Raw genomic sequence first — 19,179 nt, 5'->3', positions numbered from 1 at the left:
ATTTTCAATACTAGCAAGGAGAAAAAAATTAAGAGAATTTCACCCAAAATTGTATTTTTTCTCTCAAATACAAGATACATGAAAATATAAAATAATCAGAAACAAATAACTAGCTCTGTGTTTTTGGAGTTAGTATTAATGTATTAATGTTTGAGAAATACTTATTCTTAATTGTTCTTCCTCTAGCCCTAACTAAATGTCAATAAAGTTTATAAATATATAAACATTTATATATAGAGATACTACCAAAGTCACAAGAGAAACCTAGTATCATATTCACTTTTTAAAAAAAAAAAAAACCTATCTTACTTTTCACAATTTAGGGATAAAACACTATATATGCAAATAAAGAGATGTGCGGCATCATGGAAATAACTGAACTGTAACTTCTAACATTTAGAATGTCATTGGCTTCACCATAAATGGTAGTCCTTTCCGCTCTTACTTTCTATGGTGAAGTTTCTATAATATTAAAAAAAAATCTTAACTTATATCTATCATTTATATCTACCATAAATACATCTCCTATAAATTATATCTATCATTATATAATTGGTTTATATGTGAGACACACATTAATTTATGCAACTTTCCACAAGTCAGATAGGGCCAAGAACTCTAATTCTGACGCAGGAACAATCCAGAAAGAAATCACTAGGTGAGCTTGATAGGATATTAAAATTTCCTTCCAAGAATATGAAAAAATGGAAGAAAATGGAATCGTATTTAATCTTTCAGGACCTCAAAATACTATTCTGTGCTAGATACTATCTAACAGTATTTGAAAACCAGTAGATTATACATTTCAATAAAATTACCAACATAATCCTATCAAGTCAGAGAAAGGCTGTGTCTGTATATGAATGCACATGTATGTAGTATCTATACAAACAAATGGAGAAACTATAAGACAAATTACCCTCAGTTGATTTAGAAAAGAAAAGCGTACAATTGAATAAAGGAGTCTGGTGGCACACTATATACTGGAGCACACCAAACACGCTGTCCCCACCCAGGCAGAATTCTCAGGGTCACCAAAACGTTAAATTCTATAAAAGGTAGGACTTTTTCTGCTTTGTTCGCTAATGTATCTAAAGTGCCTAGAATTGTGCCTCGCAATTAATAGATGTTTATTTGTTGTATAAGCTAATTAACCTCTGATTTTGATATGTGACCATAAAGTGGGGACAATGAGATAAGTCTCTGAGACAGAACAGCATCTGTAGCCTCCTTAAAGGAAGGCCTCTGCCTTACTCATCTTTGTTACACTAGCAACACACACAGAAAGTATGCCTAATATGTATTAGCAGAATAAAAATTAATTTAGTGCTATTAATTTTATGTAGAAATACTAGAAGAAGTAAAACAGTGGTAGAGGTTCTCATTCCTCATTTAATGTATAAGTCGGCTAACAGGAGTCGCATTTAATCCCTAAAGAAAAATAATATATAAGCTCTGAATTATCATTATATATTATATGGAGCTGCCTATAACTAGGTTAGTAAAATCAGGTATCCATTTATATAAGGTATGTTTTACAGTACTTAAATATGCATGTGCCCAGAGACTTAAGACAAGGCTTTGACTACTTTGACATTTCAAAGTGTATTCCATTTTTTGTAGGTGGGTGACAGCTGTAAAACTCAAAGGTCTGTGGAGTCCCACGATTTTGCAGAAAGCTGTATTGCTGACTTCAGAACTTTTTGGAGTTTAGAAAAGTAATACAGTGCATATGTATTACTGAACACTTCCAGTACTTTATACATTAATATTTTTGCAACAAAGTATAGGACCATTCAGATAAATAATAAAACGGTCTTATGTCAGTTACAGTTAGGGTTGGCTAACTTTAAAAAAGTTCTTAGTTCTCAGGACTTGCTGGATTTCTGGTCTGCAGACAAGGGACAGTAGATTTATTTCATATGTGTTTACATTACCAGAACTTAGTACCAAGTTTATTTTTTAGCATATTTTTCATCTGTCTCCCATACTAAACTTAATAGCCTTGCCCTGTGCTGTTAAAATTACTGAACTACTTAAACAGATTGTTATCTATCAACAAAAGGGAGAAAAATTCATGGCAGTTACTTCTACAATGTAGTTGTAGACCTCTAAAACACATTATAATTTGTTTTACATTCATATTTGACAACTGAGACACAGCCTAATACCAAGACATCACTTGATGACAAAAACCATCTAGAAAGCAATGTTATCAGAGTTAGATATTGAAGCCATCATAAATTGTGGGAACAAAGCTAAGAATTACATATTTAAAAACCCAGCATTACATAGCAAAAGTTAACCCTTAAAACATTTGGCAACTAAGGATGGATCTGTTCACTCAACAAACCCTACAACGGTCAGTATACCATAGTGTTTGTGATATGACAGCCAGATGCCTGAGTTAGGATCTCAGCTCCGTCGCTTACCACCTCAAGGGCAAGTTATTTAACTTTCCTGTGCCTCCTCAGATTCCTCATCTGTAAAACAGGGATCCTATAATACACCACCTCTTTCACAAGGTTATTTTAAGGATTATATGAGTTCCTATATGGAAAGTATAGTACCTCCTCTGCATCCCAAGTTAGACTATATACTATTACCTGATTTTACTGTCATCGAAACACTGGCATTAACAACTACTTTTCTGTTTCCCTAAAGTAGACTCTAAGCACCATGAGGGCATGGTCCTTGTCCATCTAGTTCACTGCTATATCCACGGGTTCTAGAAAAATTTCCAAGCCTGTTCTAAGTATTTCATACATATTTTTGGCTGATATTAATACTAATAAATGTCATGTCAAGGGGTAAGTGAATTTGCAGAAGTATAAATAATGTGAAACACCAAGATGTGAGCCCAAGCAATAATATAGGTTCCTTCTGTCCATCACTTCTCTGATCATCTGCTTAGCAAACATACTTTATGTTTTGATTCAAAGTTACTGTGAAGCCTTTCTTGAGCCATGTGCTTTGAGACTTCGGTGACCCTCTCATGCTCCCACAGTTTTTGTACATGGGTCCATTTAAGCAATTACCTTTTTATACAATAAAGATTTGTTTATGGTTTTTACCACTTGACTATCTAAGATGCTTAAAGGATTGTGATTTTTCACCTTTGTATATCCATCCACAGTTACCGGGGATGAAGAATCATCACCTTTTTATTTATAGCCAGTACCTTGCACAGTACATAGAATAAGACCACAAGAAAATTTATAATTTATATTCTGTTTATTTATGTTTATGCATGACCCATGAAACATTTCTAAGAAGAAAAAGTCTGACATGATCTAAAATAGAATGGTCTGATATGTGGTAACTAATTCCTTTATTGATAAAATAGTGATAATAGAAACTACCAGATCGTTTGAAAATGTCAACTCTTCCCCACTTCCAATGGAATATATGTGTAAGGAAAATAACCCTAGGAAGTAATATTTTACTAGTTTACTCAAAAAATAATAATAATAAGGTACCCTATTAAAATATCTCTCCAGACTTGCTCATATCACCACCTGTTCTTCCTCCTGTCCAAAGTACTGTAATATTTTTTATTTCAGCATTTTCTGACATTTTTGGGCTACTGTAGACTCTTGAAAGTAGCCATTTAAATGACTTTACCCTATGTTTGTTTCTCCTTCGTTTTCAAAATTGGTAAGTAGTAATTACTTTTAAAATTAAGTGTCAAACTGTATCTGAGTTTATTTAAATTTAGAAAATGAAATATTCAAAATCACAGCTGCAAAGTCATTTAAAAACATTTAGTAAACAAAAACATGTCATATTCTTAACAGTACAAAAACTCCTTCAGAATCTTCCAAGTTTAACACACACTTCAACGAATTAGTCATAGGAATATTTATACTAACTTTCTTCTGCGTATCACTAGGAGCATAAAAAGACAGACATTAAAGATAATTTCTGAACTCTAAGAGTTTATAGCCTAATTGAGGAGACAAGATATGAAGGTATCAAATAACATCACTGGGCAGTACATATATGCCTAAGGGCAAAAGGTAATGGCAACAATTACAATATGTTCCACTGTTGTATGAGGACAAAGGTAGATGCAATCAATGCCAGGAGAAAGGTTCCAACCAGACAGGGAAGCTAGACTGTGAGGTCATATAAAGGATCTAGAAAGACAGAGGCACAAATATAATTGGTGGACACCTGAATAGACCAATCTGGGAGAGAAGTGGAGGATGCTGGCTTTTTAAAGGTTTCATATTTCTGTATGTTAGGTAAACATCCATCTATTTCTAATTGCCTAAGAGTTCCATGAAACAGATATTGAGTTTCATGAGATGTCTTTCAGGCATCAAGGCATTTTAAAAGACCAGACTTGCTACAGCTACTTTCAATGAGAATTAATCATGGCTAGACTAGATTTAAAAAAAAAAAAAAAAAATGTAAACCTGGATTGGGGCTAAAGGCAAAGCTATGTCAGAAATGTAAAAGTAAGTAGTAGTGCTATAAGAAATAGGCAACTATTTCTGGCAGCTGCTCTTGTTAGTATGAGAAGTACTCTTGTCATACATATTATTAATAGCAGTACACTTTGAGAGAGGCTGTCACTTATACTGTGCAAATATCACACTATAATTCAGAAATATAAAATGATAAATTAAGGTGGTGCAAAAACTGAGATAACCACAAGGCTTGCGGTAAAGATAATGTGTTAAATCAGTGATAAATCATAAAACTACATATGTAGATCATCCATTTAGATAAAAACACAGATTGTAGTTTTAAAACAATGGGAGGAGAAGAAGAAAATTATAGTTGAAAATAATAGGTGACAGGTCTACGGCAAATATTTTCCAAAAAGAATAAAAAATAAAACTACGTGAGCAACAAATGATTTCTTGGTCTTACATATTTTCCTCCTGAAGCTATTATATATAAACATATCTCATTATTTTCTCAAAATGAAAAAGATTCCTTTGATAAAAAACCTAGAATACTAAAATTGGAAATAAAATAATCTAGTATTAGCTAAGTAAAATCCACAAAACTTTGCCATGTAGGAATAAATCTACTTAGAATATGATTTCTTAAGGAGCACCTGGGTGGCTCAGTCCATTAAGCTTCTGACTCTTGATTTCAGCTCATGATCTCACAGTTCTTGAGACTGAGCCCCACATCGGGCTCCATGCTGAGGAACTTGCTTGGGAATCTCTCTCTCTTTCTCCTTCTCTCTCTCTCTCGCCCTCCCTCACTCTTCTCTCTCTCTCAAAACAAATTTTAAAAAAGAAAGAATATGATTTCTTTCTCTTAAGCAACATTAGAAATCCCTCGTGCTGGTTTTTAATTGGTACAACTTTCTGGAGAGCAATTTAACAGTATTTTTTAAGAATCTAAAAAGGTTCATACTCCTTGACCCAATCAATAATCCTACTTCTAGAAATCTGTATATAGAGATGTTAAAGATTTATGTACAAAAAAGTTCAAAGCAGGTCACTGTCTAAATCAACAGTAGAAAAAATTATGGATGCATTTAGTAGGTTATATATTAATTAATAGCTTTATTATACTTAACGCTGTATATTAAGAGAAATAATAAGCAGTATGCTAAAATTGTAGCAATTAGCCACACAAATATTTTTTTCTACATAACTACAAAAGAATTAGAAAAAAAGATGATGGTTTTAAAGGAAATGTAAGATTTATGGCTTCAACTAACAATCTCATTCTAAAAATTTACCATGAGCTGAAACTCATAAACAAGCAAAAAAATGTATGCACAAGATTTACTGCAGTATTATCATAATCATAAAAATCTATCTTCACTGTTTTATAAGCAAAGTTTCATTGAAACACAGTCCTGTCCATTTACCCATTCATTTAAGTATTGCCTAAAGCTGCTTTCATGCTACAATGGCAGAGATGAATAGTTCTAACAGTGACCATAAGGTCCACAAAGCCCAAAATATTTACTGGTCCTTTGCAGAAAGAGCTTGTGGACCCCTGATTTAAACTAACCCACAATGATAACAACATGCAGGAGTGATATTAACGTTTTCTCAAATGACACAAATATTCTAATTTTATTTCTATTTGCATTTTAAAGAAAAATTGTTTTAAATGTGGTATTTTGAACAAGACTTGATATGGAATATACTTCCCACAAAATTGTTTTCAATTATCAGAAATCCCATTACATTTCATTATTCCCGTACATTTCATTATTGCTTGAGCTCTTGGGTTTCGGGACGAGTCCTTGTCCCATATCAACCCTACCTCTCCTCCCACCACTCCCACCAGCAGTCCTATACCACTCTCCTAGTGGTGTTGCTAATACTTATGCTACACAATCAGTACACAGTTCAAACCCAGGAAAATACAGACATTCTAAACACAGTATTTTGTCTATAAACCACCATAGTCAGGTATCTTTAAAAGCCCTGTATAAACCAACAACGGCATGTCATTTGGAAATTTCTACCAAAACAATAACAATGAAGAGTAACTTTACAAGAATATTCTAAATGCTTACAAGTCTCCAAACAAAATGAGTTAAGAAATGAGATTTAAGCACTGAAGTACATTTTCCTCCTCTTTTAGTTGTAAAGATATTATTTCTCTAATCACTAAAAAGGAAAAAAAATGCTGCCAAATAAGCTATAAAATTCCATCAAGATGTATCTTGAGGTACATTTTTTTTTGCATTTTAAATATTTCTTATATATGTTTAAAATGCAAAAAAAAAATAATGTATCTCAGGATTTAAGAAATGCAGTAGTATCATAATTAGGCATTCCAATTTCAAAGAAAATTCAAAATTTTCAGTTATTTTATAGATTAAGTAAGCTTTGCCTGTAAAATTTCCTCTAAAGGACAATCAGTTCTTTTAGAATAAAGTTATATACTAACTAGTCCTCTCAAATTTTTGTGTCTGGATTACCTATAAGACTTTTAAATTTTTTTTTTTTCAACGTTTATTTATTTTTGGGACAGAGAGAGACAGAGCATGAACAGGGGAGGGGCAGAGAGAGAGGGAGACACAGAATCAGAAACAGGCTCCAGGCTCCGAGCCATCAGCCCAGAGCCTGACGCGGGGCTCGAACTCACGGACCGCGAGATCGTGACCTGGCTGAAGTCGGACGCTTAACTGACTGCGCCACCCAGGCGCCCCACCTATAAGACTTTTAAAAATACAGATAGATTCCTGAGCTTTAATCCAGATCTCTTACATAAGACTATCCAAAAGAGGGGAACCCAGGAATCTACATTTTTAACAAGAATTTTAACAAGTATTCCTCATAATAAGTATGAAGACCTTAATACTAAAAATATTTTTATTTACAGTAACTGGTTAATAACTTGACTGTTATTTCTTTATTGTTCTATTAAGTCCAAACTGCCTCTAATGAGAGACTAGAATAATTTATATAAGTTAGACTACCAATACCAATTTTACACTTAATATGAGGTAAACAAATTTTCTGAAAACCTTTCAAGAGATACAAATTGAAGTTTAAGTTATATCAACTATTTTAAAGGATTTTTCACAATTTTCGAAGTATTTTATTGTGCAAACATTAAGTGGATCAACATCTATGAGAGATGGAAGGACAATACCATGTTTTTCAAATTTTACTAGGTCAAGATTGCTAAAGTCTTATAAGAGGTCACTGTAGTGCACATTAGCTCACTACTCAGAAGAAAAAAAAATGGCCTACAAAATACAGAACTCTATCTGCTTTGTTTACTTTATTGTCAGTAGAGAACAATCTGCTTGAAAATAAAATGTACCCAATATGAGATATACTAGATGTTACACACAAAATACGATTAATTATATATCATACCAAGTCTTCCTTACATCTTTGATAAAGAAAAATACATTTTGTAAATGTTTATCATCAATTTACCAAGGGAAAATTAGTAAATTAAATAGCAAAGAGCATTCAAATCAATTAAAAGCTATCTAAATTAACCAGGCACAGAATTCCGGGGAGGGGAGGGGGATATAATTACGCTATCCCTCTAATATTTCTAGTAGTCAGATTCAATGAGTTATGCAATTATAAGTTACTGGCAGGCAGGCTGTCTAAAACTGAATGTGCTTTTTAACTATTCCAAAAAATGTTCTTGTGTGAATTTTACTTTTCGAATTTAGTTCTCTTCTGCTATTACAAATGCAAGGCTATAAATTAACATAACATAGTAACCCAGAAAAGTCAAGCTGCATAGTGACCCTAGGAAGACCTCAGGGAAAGCCTTGAAGTTCTCTATTAATTTTTCTTACAGAATGAGTTGCTGAGCCTTTTAAATTTCATGTACATGTTAGAAGATAAAGGCAAAAATATACACTGTGACATAATGAAGTAATCTACCATATATTGTACCTAAGTTTATTAAAAACAGTCAGCAACAAAGAACAAAATCATCTTGATTGTTAATATCTTAACCTTTTGATTTAAAACACCCACATTTCTTTTCTTCAGTTTAAAATTTTACTTGTATTGGTATTTTCTTTTATAGAAGTATAAAAATAATAAATTAGTTTATTAATGACTTTGAAGCTATTCGAGGCCTCTGTGTAAATGCTTAAATCAGAACAGTGACCTCATTCAGAAGTTATAAAAGTGACAAAGTGAACGAAGACAAACACTTTCCGACAACATAGTAAAAAAGAAAATAAGAGGGTGGTGGTATCTGTATTCTATTTTCAATGTTTAAACTGTATTACATTTAAACCTCAATCAAGATGTTTTTCAACATGGCTACCACTTGTTTGGAGTAGAAGAGGGTACTCCTCAAAAGGAGCTAAGATAATTAGAAAACATGTTCTTACAAAGGTTATTTAAGTCCCAGCAAATAAAAGATTCTTTTTACTAAGGAGGAAAAATACTTTTCAGGTGTTCTGTGTTAATCTACTTGTTCAATAGAATATTTCCCCATTAGTTTAAAAAGAAAAAGAGGTAAAAAAGGAAAGTAAAACATTCATAGCACTGTTACATGCAATCACCCATTTAATCTTGGGTTGTTTTTGTTGTTGTTTTGGTTTAATGGGTTCAGGATCATAAACATATTTTAGATCTAAAAATATATCACTCTAGTTAATAATGCAGACTAGCAATACCAAGTAACTCAGAAAACACAATAAAACTGCTAACATTAACAGGGTCAGAACTTGGCAAGGGATAGCAGAATGTCATCCTGAAAAACATCCAATAGATCATAACCTGATTATATGTTAGCACAAGTTTTACAAAATGTTTGTTAGTTCAGGATTGTCTATATATAAACTGTATCGTAACTGCCACACAATTGCATGCTATTTTTATTTGATATAACAGCAAAAAGTAATGTCCCTATTACATTAAGTTTGAATTAAAGAAATGGCAATTTAAAATCATACAGTTCTAAGGGTCAGATAAATCTAGGGAACTTGGAATACTCTTTAAAAGAGCTAAATGCTGTAATTCCCATGTATAAGAAGAATACCACCAGCTTTTTGCTTTTCTCACAAAATAAAAACTACAAATTTGGGGTTTTAGTATTTGCCAACATACTTAAGACACGCTTTTCACATTTGCCAATTTTAAATAAATTTAAAGGATTCTAATATCATGAAAAACAAATGAGAGAGAAAAAAAGGTGGATTGGGTAACCTTGCCCTCTAGGCTCTCATTCTATTATAATTACCACTTACATAAGTTTTATCTAGCTACATAATGCGCTGATAATTTATAAATATCAATTGAAATTTGGAGCATTTCTTCACTAAAGAAGACAGAAGAACTTCATTTAAATAAATATTCCTATTTTTTAAATGTAAGACTTACCCGTCTTCGACAAAAGGGGAGGCCTTGGGCAATGATGCTAATGCTAAATATCTTCATCACAGTTTGATGTGGTAGAGGCTCTTTTGCACTTTTAAGATCAACAGGAACCAAGCCATGGTTTAAAGTAGCTTTTCCTGGTTTTGACATTTTAAAACTCCTCTCAGTTGATGAATACTTTCTACATGTAATACAGGCACATTACTAAAAATTCTAGCCACCGAATTAAAATATAATTTTCTAATTAAAAAACAAAACAAAACAAAACAAAAAGGCTGAGAACCCAAGGCCTGCTGCTTTTGTCTTTCAACCTTCTCCTACCAAATGTCCTGACCTGTCTGAGGCTTGGTGAAGTGCAAACTATCCTAGAATAGCCAGGAATTATAAACTACTGAAGTGAAAGCTCCTGCTCCTGCCAGTCAAACAGCTGGTGAACCTCCCATACAAAGTCAGTAATGGGAATACAACCAAAGCAGGGCAATGCTGTAGGGTCCCTTTTCAAACTTCTGCAACTACTAACTCAGGTATTCCCTAGAAAGTGAAAGTAAAGTTTTCCTTACAAAACTCCAAAAAATAAATACTGTATTGTCTCTCAAATATCTTGAGTCTTCCTTACCCAAATATCAGCATTAATATCTTAGGAATGTTTTTAAAATGTGCTTCACGTTTAAGGACAGTATGCATACACACATTTGTTCTTAGATATATTCAGAATGAGCACTATATTCTCAAGCATTCATCTTAAGCATGCTCTCTTTTCCATACATACCATTCTTTATCTCATACTAAAACATTAAATTCACTCTAGCTCCCTAAAGCTATTAATATGCACTTCACATTAATCTTATCAGTAGACATTGTAGTTGTTTGCAAATGTCAGTTCAATTGCTGTAATTCTGAAAAACTCAGTGATTCCATTTGAAAGTATATGTCATGTGATTAAAGATATATATATATTTATATTTATATATATATATATATATATATATATATATATATATATATGCAAGTACTTATAAATGTAGCCTGTGATGGGAAATTATTATAGTAAATAGTAACTAAGCCATTCATCGCAAATCGCTAGTGCCTAATTTCTCCAACATGCCATGGTCAGATAAATCTTCCTAAAACACAGAGAGAGAATGTGGTGTACAATCCAAACCTCAGAAACTTTCAATGGTTCCTCAATTTGGAGACGAAGACTCTCCTCAAAGTGGTCCCAAACTAATCTTTCCAGCATTACCTCAAACATTTCCCTAAATTAACCACTTATGCCAGTGTTACTTAATACTACGCTTTATATTCAAACCCATGAGCTAGACTGTTAACGAAGATAAGAAAAAAAAAAACTGAGCATGAGAATTAATAGATGGTAGGTAATCGACACGAACTATGTTCACAACGCTCGGTTAACTAAGTTTGTTTTCTCCGTCCATTCCACTGTCCTTTCCAAAAGCCAGTGATCTCACTTATCTCTCCTTCCAATAGCCTTTATTGATCTCTATAAAGGGAACTTAGAATGTGATATGGAAAGAATTAGAAAGGAGAATGTCAGAAATCAGTGATTTCTTTTTTAACATTGGAGAGATCTGTCTTTCTAAATATAAAGTGGGCTACTAGGAAGCCAATCCATACACTAGAAATACTCCTAGCCCCACCAAGACGCTATTTTATTAAACTACATTTTCCTTTCATACCACAATTTCAAATGCAGTTAAAAATGCAAAATCATTATCAGAGGTGACATTTTTAATTACACAAAAGTAAACAACCAAATTTCTCCAAAGAAAATACACAAATGATCAATAAACACATGTAAAGATGTTCAATATCACTAACCCCTAGGGAAAAGCAAATCAAAGCCAGAATGAACCACTACTACACACCCATTACGATGGCTACAGATATACACACATACCATAACAAGTGGTAGCAAGGATGTAGAGAAATTGGAACACTGTTTACTGTTGATGGGAACTTAAAATGTAAATGCTGGTGGGAGGTAGCTACTGTAGAAAATAGTGTTATCAGTTCCTCAAAAAACTTCCACATGATCCAGCAATTCCACTTTTGGGTAAACCCCCCCAAAAGAGAACTGAAAGCAGGGACTCACAAATAGATATTCATACGTCGCAACATATTCACAATAGCCAACAGGTGGAAGCAACCCAAGTAACCACTGACAGATGAACGAGCAAACAAAATGTGGTACACACACAGAATGGAATATTATTCAGCCTTAAAAAGGAAGGAGATTCTGGTATATGCTACAACATGCATGCACCTTGAAGATATAATGGTTAAGTGAAATAAGTCAGTTTAAAAAGGAGAAATATTGTATGATTCCACTTACATGAGGTACATGGTTATTACATGGTTAATTCATGGAGACAGAAAGTAGAATGGTGTTGCCAGCAGCAAGTGGAAGAAAGGTCTAGAAAGTGAGTTTTTAATGGATATAGAGTTTCAGTTGGAAAAGATTAAAATGTTCTAGAGATAGAGATGGAGATGTTCTGCCCAACATTGTGAATGTATTTAAAGCTAGTGAATCGTATGCTCAAACATGGTCAAAATAGTAAATTTTATGCTATGGATATTTAACCACAACAAAACAATTTATTTTAATAAAAAAGTAAATAATTTAGAACAATAATCACCCCTCTCCCCACCCCACCCCCAAAAAAAAAACCAACCCAGAGATCTAGGGATAGAAGAGAGTGTACTGGGAATCGTTAATTTGATATGGCCAAAAAAAAAAAAAAAAAAGGTGAGGCTGATATCTAAGATAACCATGTCTCCAGCCTCACCAATGGGGGCGATAAATATCTCCAGCCTCATTCTAGTCCTATCACCTCTTCTGATGCTCACTTTATTTCTTAGCACAAGACTTTTTTTTCCCCCAATATAACATGATCTTACTCCTTATCAGAAAAAGCCCTTTGTTGCATGCAGTAGCTCCCATGGAATGCCCCTTTCCAAGTTACTATCAGTATCCACTTTGTTAATATTATATATCATTTTATGTATACTGACATTCTTTATTCTCAAAAAAATTCTCAGTGATACCTTTGAAATCAGTTATTTAATTAAACTTTCAAAATTCCTTTCTTTGAACCACAAAGATATAATTTAAACTATGTGTTATCTTAATGCAGAAAAATTAGAAGAACATAGTGCATTCCACAAGTTTAACAAATTCTTCTGCACAGAAACATGAATCAAACAGATCAACTCCAAACTTAACTTTTACTTAATCCACTGATTAATAGAGATAACATACTGAAAATTATAAATTTTTCACTTTTATATTTAAAACTTTAAATATAAACTTTTTTATATTTTAAATTTTTTAAAGATTTAAAATCAAAGAACTTTACAGTTACATGTATTTACATGTAGATAGTCTTAAAGGAAAATATGAAGCTTTCTAATTTCCTTGGAGTCTGATCCTAAGGAGAAAGAAAAAAAACGATTTGGAACTAAAAAAAAAATTTGGACTAAGAAAATTAAAATTAAAATGAACAGTGTTCTGTCTCCTGCTTGTAAGAGGGCAGAAATTGTTATGAAGCAGAATATCAGTTTTTCATTTTTAAGAAATTATTTATGATGATAAGAGTAGTAGAGGCTATTTGTATATTAAATGTGTTTTACATTAGATAACCAAGTTTTGATGAACACAAAGTAATGCCATTTAATTCAACTCATTTTTTTAAATCAGTAAATAGCTGCCCTCAACTGGATAGTACAGAGTATTGCAACACTAGCAAACCAAACACTAAATCCAACTATGTGCCTACAATATATTTCCATAAAAAAGAGATATTACTAGTAACTGGGCAAAGTGAGTATTAATTTTCCAAAGTATATACTACCAAGTTTCATCATTTTGGGGGATTCAAGTTAACAGTACTTCTAAAGTAATGTTCTCAATCAGCATGAAAACATTCAAAACACCAACATTTTAAATACAGAAGAAAAAAAAAAAAAACAATGAGGGAAATTATAGACCATGCATAGAAGAACTCTAATTGTTAACACTTTAAAATGCACCTAGTTCCATATGTTCAAGAAAAAGTAAAGTCTTGGTCTCAATCATATTTTTTTTTAATTTTTTTTTTAACGTTTATTTATTTTTGAGACAGAGAGAGACAGAGCATGAAAAGGGGAGGGGCAGAGAGAGAGGGAGACACAGAATCTGAAACAGGCTCCAGGCTCCAGGCTCTGAGCAGTCAGCACAGAGCCCAACGCGGGGCTCGAACTCACGGACCGTGATATCATGACCTGAGCCGAAGTCGGACGCTTAACCGACCGAGCCACCCAGGTGCCCCAACTCAATCATATTTTTGAAAACACTTAAGATATTCTTATTTATTAACTCTCCTCCCAAGCTCAACTCTTCAAACAGACACTTTTTAAGATGTTATGGACAAATATTAACGAGATGCTATATAGTAAGTAGGAGCATAAATGCTAGAGCCAAACTACCTTAATCCAAAGCCTGAGGTTCTACTACTTATGAGTGGTTTGACCTTAAATTTATGACTCTATGCCTCAGTTTCATCTATATAAAACCTCCTCCCAGGATTTATACCAGTATTGACTTAGTTAATGTAAGTGAAGCACATAGAGCAATGCTTCACATCTAGTAAGTGTTCAGTACTGTTAGCTTCCGTTACGACCACGACCACGACAACTACCACTACCACTACTGCCACCACTACCTACCGCCACTCCATTAGGATCAAAAATCACATAGAGCTTTGTATTCTATCAATTTTAAAAGTCACTAGGAAAGCAAACAGAGATTATAAAATCCATCTGTAATAACTTTAAGATAGAATATCTTAAAACATAATCATCTACAAGTTTTAGAAAGGCTTCCATAATTCTGGCAAAATTTTTACCTAAAAATGAAGCTGTGATGTCTTTTAAGATTCCAGATGTCATTGACTATCCATCCAACAATACAACATTAGGGAACTTGTGGTAAAGAGAAGGTCTCTGTAAGGTATTTTGCCCATGCATCACTTTCTGATTTTCTTTCTTCTAAAAGTTTTTATTGGTCAAAGATGATTATATATAAATGCTAGTGTACCAAATATCACCAATATGGTTCTTCTAAAATGTATTACGGTCCCATACATTCCAGTTCTCTTACAACAGCTACAAAAAGATTTACAGCTGTTTATTCTGGATTTCTACCTTTTCTTTCATTTATTATTATATTGAAGGCTAGGATTTAACTGCTCTTGACCAAAGGCCACAGTAGCTTAAAGATTTTCCATTTTCATAAACTATATTCTTGAATCAGCTGAAACAACTCTCTTGGAAGATAAGTTTACCTACAACTATGAATGATTTCATACCAAGAGTTTACAAAGTCTCATATCGAAAACTTCTGACAGGAAGAATATCAGCATACATCATTTAAACTCCGTATCATTCACTACCTCTATGAATTTAAACAAGTGACTTGACTTACACTTTGGTAGAAACAGAAAAAATTCCAGATGCTAAATATTATACCACTATAAAAGTGAAATAAATCAGACTCAAGATCCTTTTGAGACAAGAATATGGTATTATAAAACATACTCATGTATTCAGGGATACAGAATGAGACATTATTCTCTGTATGTCAGTCATTCTTTTCCATCTTTCCTAACACCTTAGATACCAGAGTGTTAAAGTGTCTTCCTAGTCTAAGCAATCTATGTAAAAAGAGAGCAATTTAAACAGAGGCAAACAGGGGCGCCTGGGTGGCGCAGTCGGTTAAGCGTCCGACTTCAGCCAGGTCACGATCTCGCGGTCCGTGAGTTCGAGCCCCGCGTCGGGCTCTGGGCTGATGGCTCAGAGCCTGGAGCCTGTTTCCGATTCTGTGTCTCCCTCTCTCTCTGCCCCTCCCCCGTTCATGCTCTGTCTCTCTCTGTCCCAAAAATAAATAAATGTTGAAAAAAAAAAAATTAAAAAAAAAAAATAAAAATAAAAAAAATAAAATAAACAGAGGCAAACAATGATAAATCAAGAAATTAAGTTCTTTGCTTAATGATAAATGAATGGTCAAGCTTGTAAAAACTGCAAAAAAAAACCAAAAAAAAAATCTGAACAACGGACTGTTACTTCAATCGTAGAAACAAAAATACAATCAGATTTAGAATGCAAGAAAAATATAAATATATGGCATTCCCTTTAAAATTTTATTATTCACAGGGGCGCCTGGGTGGCGCAGTCGGTTAAGCGTCCGACTTCAGCCAGGTCACGATCTCGCGGTCAGTGAGTTCGAGCCCCGCGTCAGGCTCTGGGCTGATGGCTCAGAGCCTGGAGCCTGTTTCCGATTCTGTGTCTCCCTCTCTCTCTGCCCCTCCCCCGTTCATGCTCTGTCTCTCTCTGTCCCAAAAATAAATAAACGTTGAAATAAATAAATAAATAAATAAATAAATAAATAAATAAATAAAATTTTATTATTCACAAAAGGCATAGGTCAAATGAATAGAAACATTTTATAAAAATTAAAAACATTCAAAATGATTCCTTAAAAAGTTATAAAAGACATTTAAATGCTCAAAGTGTTCAACTAAGATTACAACTTCCAATTATAATGTATTTGAGATAGTCATGTATACATTTAATGGAGCAGTCCCTTCCTTATCCAGCATTTCAGTTAACCATGGTCAACTGAGGTCGTGAAGCAAATGATCTTTCTTCTGGCATATTGCCAAAAGGTCAATAGTACCTAATGCTTCACCACAATGCCTACACCATTCACCTCACTTCATCTCATCACATGAGCATTTTATCATCTTACACCATCACAAGAAGAAGGGTTAGTACAATATTGAGAGATCATATTCACATAACTTTGATGTTAGTATACTATTATAATTATTCTACTATTAGCTATTGTTGGTAATCTCTTACTATGCCTAATTTATACATTAAACTTTATCATAAGTCTGTTTGCATACGAAAAACATAGTATTTACAGAGTTTGATACTATCCAGGGTTTTAGGCATCCACTGGGTGTCTTGAACGTATTTCCCTGCTAATTTTCTTTACATGGGCACCAAGGGCAGCCCCTAACTACGTAAGAGAAATTAGCTTGAGTTCTGAAACAGCACATGCAGTTTATACAAGTGTTATAAAAATGTGACCTGGTAATCAGACATTTGCAAAATAAAAGCATTATGTATGCATCATGTACATACTTTACAATGTCAAAGTAAAAATGCTACAATAGCAGATTACATAAAGTATTATAACTGCTTTGATTTATATACCCAAGATCTGACTGCTGAACATTTAGGTTGTTTCTGAATTCTACTGGAATTTTCCCGTTATTTCTAAATGACTGGCTAAAAATAAAGTTATAAAAAGTAAAATATAGAAAAACTGATCAGACAAGTCCTTCAAAATGATGACAAAACTACCCCCATGGTACACTAGAAATTTCATGATTCAAAAACACCCAACTATTCATGAACTTATTTACAACTAAATTATTCTTGACTAAACTGTTGCATCTATCAACTCTCAGCCAAATTACTTGCAGTTGATACTCCAGGTAAATTTATCAGTATCCAAAAAACATTGGGTGAATTTTAAGTTCTAGTTTCAGCTCCACCACTAACCAGTGACCCTACATAAGTCTCTTAACTAGTCTCAGATTTCAGATTTCTAGAATGAGGAGGCTGGACTAGATGACTGAGAATGAAGTCTCTTGCAGTTTTAAGAGTATATTACAGTTCTGTTGGTACCATGCATAGAGCCTTCTTGGAATAGTGTTGGATTGTCAATTTGGTGAGCCTTCCTTTATTATAGTTTGGTGAATAGTATAGTTACAAAATACATCTAGATAAAATTCACTGCTACAATTCATTTGTGTATACCTTCTAAAAACTATCCCTTTATTGTGAATATATGTTAGTGTTGTATAATGATGAAAAAATATTTTCACTGGAAAAAAGCTACATGATGTAATCAGATGAAATTCAAGAAAAATAATCTTTGAGATTTTTCTGGTTCCATATTATACCATAATAATTTATATATTTTTTTATTTCCTACTTACCATAGCAGCTTAGTGACATCAGAATATATATGTGTATATATATATATTTTTTTTTTTTTAAACAAGCAAACTTTGGATTTTACTGCCATATTTGTCTTAGAACTTTGTTATATTAAAATGACACTTCTCATTATTTCATTAAACATTTAAAGAAATATTTGTGATAAAACAAAAATCCAACTATAGGATTAAATTTTTTAAGTATTTCAGAAATGCCCAGTATGAAGTCCTTAATGACTTTAACATATAACTTGCCTCATGATTAAGTTTAACTCTTACAGTCTGTGCTGAGTTAACCCCAGCTGTTAAAGTGGTCTTACACAGCTGCTCACCAAGAATTCAGTTGATGATTATTATAGTTATACCTTTAAGTCAACTATGACAAAAATGGCTCAGTAATTACAGGTATTTCAGTCATGCAAAAGCCTCATGAGATGACAAAGTGATTTAAAGAAACTTAATTTTCCACAATCCTCAAAATAAAATTAGGTGTAAGAAAGAAGACAAAAACTAATATTGGTTTTTGAAGACATGTCATTTAAGTTACTTTTATGAACAAGTTTAAGCATTAAAGGTTCATTAACCCTTCAGTTAAACTAAATATTACTTATCAATTATTTATTTCTCCTACAAAAATTCTGAAGAGTGGGGCACCTGGGTGGTTCAGTCGGTTAAGCATCCAACTTTGGCTCAGGCCTTGATCTGGCAGTTCCTCAGTTCGAGCCCTGCTTCGGGGCTCTGTGCTGACAGCTCAGAGCCTGGAGCCTGATTCAGATTCTGTGTCTCCCTCTATCTCTCTGCCTGCCTGCCTCTCTCTCTCTCTCTCTCCCCCTCTCTCTCTCAAAAAAAAAAATTAAAAAAAAATTCTGCAGAGTGCTGTGGGTCAGGGAGTCATAAATAAGGGCATAATATTAATAAATCTTTTAATAATAATGATGATAATAATAATAATGTCATGCAGGTGGTTTTTCAGTACAGCTTTAAAAATATTAAGCTCCAATGTAGTTAAGTTCACCAAATTGATGGTTTAACACATTATAGAAACTTATCCTATGAAAAATAAAGAGCTCAATCTATGGAAATGTAAGATACTTGACTGTGTTGACAATTTAAAAAGTAAAACCAGAGGGGGAAGACAACTGTGTTTATTATACTGTTAAGTTTGGCACAATTATAAATAAAAAACAATTACTTTGAGATGAGCATAGTTCCACAATTTCACTTATATAATTCTCAGTAATATGCTATGAAAGCATGTGAGATTTATCAATATTCAGTGAATACTGACAAAGTACTCATTTATCAATATTCAC

General features: G+C 33.2%; 1 protein-coding gene across 6 annotated transcripts in view; it reads right to left on the bottom strand.

The window, feature by feature from the left end:
- FBXW7 (F-box and WD repeat domain containing 7) overlaps positions 1-19,179 on the bottom strand; it is a 221,891-nt gene that overhangs the window by 50,245 nt on the left and 152,467 nt on the right. Inside the window, exon 1 of one of the 6 annotated variants that reach the window (XM_030312920.1) lies at positions 9,801-9,990. The exons of the other annotated variants lie outside the window; for them this stretch is intronic. Coding sequence (XP_030168780.1) covers positions 9,801-9,947 — 147 coding nt within the window. The 5' untranslated portion in view covers positions 9,948-9,990. Of the gene's footprint in view, positions 1-9,800; positions 9,991-19,179 lie in introns of those variants that run through there. 6 annotated transcript variants of the gene reach the window in all.

The sequence above is a fragment of the Lynx canadensis genome, chromosome B1, assembly GCF_007474595.2.
Source record: "Lynx canadensis isolate LIC74 chromosome B1, mLynCan4.pri.v2, whole genome shotgun sequence".
Taxonomy (NCBI): domain Eukaryota; kingdom Metazoa; phylum Chordata; class Mammalia; order Carnivora; family Felidae; genus Lynx; species Lynx canadensis.
Note: the sequence above shows the minus strand (reverse complement) of the source record. Positions and strands in the feature narration are given on the sequence as shown.